The 7500-nt window shown below is 38.3% G+C and overlaps 1 protein-coding gene across 1 annotated transcript in view; it reads right to left on the bottom strand.

Moving 5' to 3' along the window:
- Positions 1-6130: 6130 nt before the first annotated feature.
- The window catches only part of LOC119579116, a 1472-nt gene continuing 102 nt past the window's right edge, over positions 6131-7500 (bottom strand). The window contains exons 2-5 of the mRNA XM_037926851.1: positions 7354-7399; positions 6933-7034; positions 6652-6802; positions 6131-6352 (exon numbers count right to left, since the gene is read on the bottom strand). Of these exons, the coding sequence (XP_037782779.1) occupies positions 6224-6352; positions 6652-6802; positions 6933-7034; positions 7354-7391 (420 nt within the window). The 5' untranslated portion in view covers positions 7392-7399 and the 3' untranslated portion in view covers positions 6131-6223. The remainder of the gene's footprint in view (positions 6353-6651; positions 6803-6932; positions 7035-7353; positions 7400-7500) is intronic.

Genomic DNA, 7500 nt, shown 5'->3' with positions numbered 1-7500 from the left:
AATAATTACAGTGCACAGGATTTCCGATAGCCTACACAGATAACATTCGTGTGTGGTATGTTCGCATACATCTTATATATAATGTGTGTCTATATATAATGTATGCATATAAATATATATGTGCATATAAATATATATGTGCATATAAATATATAAATATATACAGAAGTACATACCTTGTTTTTGAATTTCACTTTATAGTTTATCTCTGTAACTTAAAAACAGTTCAGTAAAATTATTTACACTGCAACTCAGCTCTGCAATGTATTATTTGCTTCATTTTTTTCTGGTGACACATTTAACAATTATTTGATATGTAACTGGTAATAATGTTTTCCTTGTGCAATTGTTCATATTTTGGAATGCAAATTTCTGGCTGGACAACGCCGGCAAGTTTAGTGAATACTTGCACACACACACACACACACATTTGTTCGTATGTGTATATATGTGTGTGTGAGTGAGTGTGTGTGTGTGTGTGTGTATGTGTGTGTGTGTGTGTATGTGTGTGTGTGTGTGTGTGTGTGTGTGTGTGTGTGTGTGTGTGTGTGTGTGTGTGTGTGTGTGTGTGTGTGTGTTTGTGTGTGTGTGTGGAGAGAACCGAGAGCCAAGAACCGGTGGGTTTCACTGGAAACACTTGGGGGGGATTTTTGTGGCACTTCATTGCATCTTGACTACATCATGGTTTCTTCTCTTTACATGCAATTCACAACCATCCATTTTTATCCCATTTACTCTCTCGTTTCCTATTTGTTTTGCATTTCTTTTCCAACTGTTTCCGTTAAACTCAGACCTCACTTGGCTACTCTGCGTAACAAAACGGCTTCTAGTGTTTAATTATTTATGCAAATTCCTTATAGATGTTGTACACTTTAGAAAACGATAAGAGGGTATACTCATATATTTCATACTTGTCTTATGTCACTAACATAACAATGAATAAGAACTGATTATTTATAGCTAAATACATTTTTTGTCCCCACAGTAATTTGGCTCCTCTAAATTGTGCGAACAAGCTACCTTAAACTCTAATTACGTTGTGCTTAAATGAGCAAAAAGTGGAAATAAATAATTATGGGACTGAGGAACTATAAACATATTCGCACAACTGTGATATTCAAACAGACTCTTTGTTCCACTATGATTCGACTAACAATAAGAGTTTGTGTATTGGCCTTTCAAGGTTAACAACTGTTTTCGTTTGTCTTACAAAGGTATCAAGTATGGAATCAGCCATTGTTATCCTTGCTTTTCTTACAAAAACATCTTGGCTTGGCATAATTATAGATGTATAAACATAGTATAGGCCTTCCTATAATCAGTATGCTCAAAAAGCCTCTGGAAACCACTAATAATTTACTTATTTATATAAATTTATCTATTTATTTATTTTTTTTACCATTATTTATTATTTTTTTTTATAAGGAGAGGCAAGGCCGACCGTTACTATGGAGCTACAGTGGTTCCTCTTTCGCAGGAAACGTATTCAGAGCTCTGAATAGGCGTACACCTACAACCGCCCAAAATATCATTTCTATTCTACTAGAAACTTCCTTTACACATAAACCACAGACGATTAAAACACCAAGCAAAAAGCCATCTTTAAATATGTTGCACACAAATCACCGAAATTAAGTACCTGGAAAAAACTCGACTCGATCATGATTTATGATATAACTAATTTTGTACTCAGACCTCCATTCATGAAGAACAAAGGTGGGGATTAGTGTAGAATATAAGCTCAATTTTGAATCTTTAAACACAGTTCTGGTGTTTAATGCTGACAAAAAAATCTGTGTAACATATAAGAAAAGAGAGAGGGGGGAGACATGGAGACAGAGGGCGAAAAAAAGAAAAAGAAGCAGGAAAAGAAATACAGAGCGAGACTCACGTGTTCGCTATCGACGGCCATTCCAGCCGCTTCACACAAGACCTCACCAACAGTCACGTGAAGTGGTAGTGACCAAGTCCAAGCCACTGCCTCCAGACAGCAGTTCGAACTCCTCGAATCAGCGGTTCTAACAAGGATGGCTCTGGTCGCAGCTGAACGTGTGGAGGTTAGGTTTGTTTATTATATACTGCATTAAAACACTGACTATACAAGTACAGTTTATATAGAGTAAAAAACATACATGTTAACATGAAGACAAAGAAAGGTATCAGAGATTCAAAAGAGTTACTTCACTTGTGCACTTGAACAGACGAAGCGAGGAGCAAAAGCAATTATAAAAAAAAAAAAAATATGCACACACTTACACAAGAAATGTTAAAGGTACTTCACGTGTGCACTTCCGTAGGGGGAAACTCATACAACATGAGCTGCCCAGAGTGGGCGGTGACGAAGGCGCCGCACCTGCACAGACCCACCTGGTGCGACGCTGTAGTGATCTTTGACTATTTAGGCAAGTCAATTAATTTATTCATCTCTTAATGATTTACCTTTAAGTCAAGAATTACCAACGGAGCGGGCCGAGCGGTAAGCACTCTCCGAAGGCATGGTGGGTCGGGGATAAATCTTACTCTTGAATTTGTTACAGATTATATATAAAGATCAAAGAGCCTGGGCACAACTCTTTGTTAAAAACAGAATTCACGACAAAGAAAACAGGACATAAAATGAATATTTAATTAAGTGGCATGAGCAAAATCACAAAAGACAATTCATAACAAAACTTGTGCATAAAACTGCATCACACTACTTACCTTACAAAGGGTCTGTCTCGTACCTTCCATTCACTACTGGATAGAAAAATAAAAGGGCTCGAGTTCGGCCTCTCTCCAATTCGTTTTACAGCAGGAGGCTCCCTATTCCGGCAGTCTTCCGTCCAGGATCTCTGGCTTACGGAAAGAAAGCCTCACTGCTATAAGCAAACTGCTCGTTGGATGTGGAGAGAGAGTACCTGTAGCTTCGGCCGTTCGATCGAGTTTCAATTTTCTTTACAGACCCCCTCGACAGCGTCTTCAAGGCGGCAAGCAACAAGGAGGGTTAAAAAGGGGGTCTGAAACCCCGGTTTCCATGTGGTTTTAAAAAAGTCATACAAGATGCAGTGAAGAATTACACTCAGTTAAATCACAGAAAGCACTTTTATTTAATAGTCTTTGAGTGCACCATGTAATCGTCAGTGCTGGTCCCTGGTGGCCACGAGAGGAAGTTCAGTGCGTCCCGCTTTGCCGCGAATAGCTTGGGATCCCCCTCAAGATAGTCCCGTTTTCCTTTCGGGAAGATAGTTAGTTCACTACAACATCGCACAGCAGCTCCAAACACCTATAATGTTGGCCAAAAATCATCTTTGAGCAATTAACTGTGCTTTCACTAAATGAAGTCTTATATTTAAACAGTTATTGTAGATTCCTTATTTATTGAAATTCACTGTACTAGAAGTTTTCGAGTAAAAAATATAAAATTGTGATATTCTAATTACCCTCTATAATAATGTGCGGAATATGAAAATATAGCTAAAGAAATATATTCAATTCCAATACATGCAAGGTTCTGCTAAAGTTGCTCAAATATTGTGATATAGTTACCATTGACAAAACTAATAGGACAGTATCGGTAGCTGATATGTGTACACACACACACACACACACACACACACACACACACACACACACACACACACACACACATATATATATATATATATATATATATATATATATATATATATATATATATATATATATAATATTCTTTGTTGAAATTAGCTGCCTGTATTTCCACCTTCTTCTGTTGAAATCTCTTTGGACACTTACCTGTCCGTTCCACCGGCAGGGTTTGAAAATCCGCAATGCGAGTCACACCCATTTTCTGTGACAATGACAGCACCACTTTGTTCTCTTTCTGGATTCGACTATGAAGCACTTTAATATTTCAGGGTAAGATGCAATGTTAGCTTTCACGTACCCTATATGTACGCAGCACTCATTTATTTGCATTGGAAAAAAGGAAATATTGGATTTTGTAATTAAAAAAAATATATAGTTTAGTCTTTCTTTTGAAAACCTTTTCCATTATTTCCATAAATCCAGGACACACTTTTCTATGTAGAGCATGTATTATATTCACTACATTTAACAAAGTGCATGGCTTATAATCATATTGTGTTCGCAGATAGGCCTATAAGAATTTCTACATCTCGACCCCAAGGAGAAAACCTGATTTTGATGCTGATAAAGATGATGGGGATAGTGATGATAAGACCAGGAGACGTATATAATATATACCATAATTTCCCTGTGTGTATTTCAGTATCTTGCCTTCAATCTTAATGAATCACTAAGCGAGCGATTGCAATTAAGTTCAATTAAGTTAAGTAATTTATTTACCACCCTGGGTATCTGCTCAGGCGTGGGCAATTGTTATTACAGAGGTTTACATATATTCGACATCGTATAGTATTCGCCAATTACTGAAATTGTAAAATTAAAATCTAAAATCATACATCATGCAAAGGAATATAAGTTGACTGTTCTTTGATTACGGCAATTTTACATCATAAATTTAGGATATAATAATAGTATATTTTCTAATGTATCAGATGAAATGAGATATTCACATAGTTCTTTATGCCTCATGTTTGGTGGCTTGAAAAGCTGAAAAAAACATGACATTCGGAGGTATTGTGTTCAATCTACACCTAGATTCGTATGCACTTCTTGAACCCTGCAGTTGCCAGTACATTCTGTAACCTAAACGTATTCTGGCAATAACCACGTCACATTGCCTGGTTTGACTTCCGAGCCACTTATAGTGTTCCTTTACTATTGCTAACGTAATTTGCTTTAAGACATAGTTAGGTACACATTTTTTTTGTGTGTAGGCATGTAAAGTGCACAGTGTTGAATTTTTCCATGGGGAATAAATCAATCATTTGGTATCATTCTAACTGAGACATTATTTTTTTTTTAATGTTCATTCAGATTTCGTATACCAGAGTGCGTGCGTGTGAGATTTTCTGCTACAGTTGTTTTTTTAAATCTGTAAAATATAAGAGTTCCCTCAGAGCTTTGACCCCAAATATAGTGGAAATAGATATTATTCTATCAAAAATGGATGGTAAGTTTAGTTTTGATCTCATGTTCGCTATCCAAGGATAATTTTCATGGCTTCATTTTGCACTACCTCTAAGATATTTATTTCTGATTCCTTAAACTGCAGTAAATGCAGTGCAGTGCAACTGACCTTATTAAAGCCACGTAAAACAGTCTAGCAGCTTAATACTGATGTCAAGTCCTCTTCCGACACGAACTTTCAACGGTTCCAATCTCTTCCAGAGTCTCTTCTTTAGAGAAGCGATCAGGTCTGCACCATCTACGTTCACCCCGAGATTTTTATACTTGTGACACATGTCAAGCCCCTGGTTCCCTATGTGAAAGGTGGGTAGGGCTATGATGCATGTGTTGAGATCCATTGTTTTCTCAGAGGAGATGACTTACTCACACTCATAAGTGTTTTGTTGTGAGTTTGTCGAGAATTATTTGCATCTTTTCTTGTAATGATGATCTGACACATATGTCATGAGCATAACACGTAATGGATTCACCATCCCCAAGTGGAATATCTGCCACCAGCTTGTGCATGATGACAACATAAGGCTGAGAATTCCCCCCTGTAGGATCCCAAGTTCAAAAGATTGTGAAGCGGAACTTCTCACTCCCCTGAATAAGACACTCGCAGATCTGTCCGAAAAATACATTCTATTTCAGCTCGATAATTTGCCCAGAATGCCAAAGCTTGCTAATTGTTCCAGGATACCTTCTCTGTTTGCAATGTCAAAAGCTGACTTAAGGTCAAGAAAAACAATGTGCTTCCCTGGATTAGAGCTTGAAAAGTACTTTGCAAGGCAATGTGTGCTACGTCCCGAAAAAAAATCTGTACAGTCTGTGATATAATTTACATTGTAACCTGTACCATGGGTTTGCTCAAAATTATCCTCTCTAGAATTTTGCATAAGCATGAGGTTAGTGGAATTAATTATCATCATTACTCTTATTATCATTACGATCATTATTATAATTAATAGTGTATAAGACACATATATACACATATATGGATTTATTCTCCTTTACTTATACATCGCTTTCTTAATAAATCTATTCTCTCCCCAGAAGGCGGAATGAAAAACTGTTGATAGTTTGAATTTACTCGTTTTATTTTTGATTGCGTGACCATTTATCATTATCTGTTCGTCGACGTGCAGGGCTGCAAGGCCAAACGTCACTACACGTACACTGTTGTCCCCGTCTCGCAGGGAACGTACTCAGCCGCGTCGGTGCAGCAGAGGGGCTGCTGAGTCACGTCGCCAGTCCACTCCCAGGGGCCGTCGCAGAGCTCTGAGTAGGCGTACACCTGCAAAAGCCCAAACGATCAAGCGAGTTTCCTTTTGCACGTAAACCACAGATGAAAACATCAAGCAGCTCTAATCTTCTGTAAACAAGTCGCCGAAAAGAAGTACATCTGACGGAAAAAAACAGACTACGACTTTGTAGACAGAACGCCGTTTATGAAGAAAAATACCATCTCAAGCTTGAGTCTGTAAACACAGGTCTGGTGCTTCTAAGTCTACTGACAGAGAAATTCCTGTAAGACAGAAGAAAAGAGAGAGAAAGGAGGACCAGAGTTAGACAGAAAGATAAAGCGAAACTCACGTATTCGCTATCGACGGCCATTCCAGCCGCGTCGCACAAGACCTCGCCAACAGTCGCGTTGGTGGAAGTGACGAAGTCCAAGTCGCCGCCTCCAGACAGCAGTTCGAACTCCTCGAAGCAGCGGTTCTGACAAGGATGGTTCTGGTCGCAGCTGCACGTGTGGAGGATATTTGGGGATGATATGTATGCATAGATACATTAAACATACACGCATACATGCAGTATATAAGAATCATAGATATCCACATGAAATCAAAGAATATTCAAAAGCACTACTTCACCTGTGCACTTCCACAGGGGGAAGCTCGTACAGCATGAGCTGCCCAGCGTCGGCGGTGACGAAGGCGCCGCACCTGCACGGAGCCACCTGCTGCGACGTCGCCCTGAGCACGAGAGGAAGAAGGGTTGCGTGGTCAGGGGAAAGAAATACAAGAGAAGGAAATACGGCGAAAAGCGAGGACAGTTAATCATAAGCTACCATAAAAAAAAAAGTAATAATAATAATAATAATAGTAATAATAATAATAAAAATGTAGGTACAACGGAATTGGGGGGGAGGTAATTTTTTCCTGTTTCATACCTATACTTATATGAATATAATACTTTTCTCTAAAAGACTTTATCCATACAAGTAACACTAAAAAATACAGGTTCGAATGATCATTAGCCACTCTACTCTAAGCTGATTGGCAGTTTACTTACGAAGCAAAGAGGAAAGCGAGCAAAACGAAGCGAAGCATCTCGGAACCTGAAGAAAACACAACTTAGAAATACTTTTATAACTTTTAGGAATTATCTATTTATTCGACCTATCAATCACACAGTCATTGTACACTTAGGAAAACAAAC

Source organism: Penaeus monodon, chromosome 11 (genome assembly GCF_015228065.2).
Source record: "Penaeus monodon isolate SGIC_2016 chromosome 11, NSTDA_Pmon_1, whole genome shotgun sequence".
NCBI lineage: Eukaryota > Metazoa > Arthropoda > Malacostraca > Decapoda > Penaeidae > Penaeus > Penaeus monodon.
The sequence above is the reverse complement of the archived record's forward strand: the minus strand, read 5'-3'. Positions and strand labels throughout refer to the sequence as shown.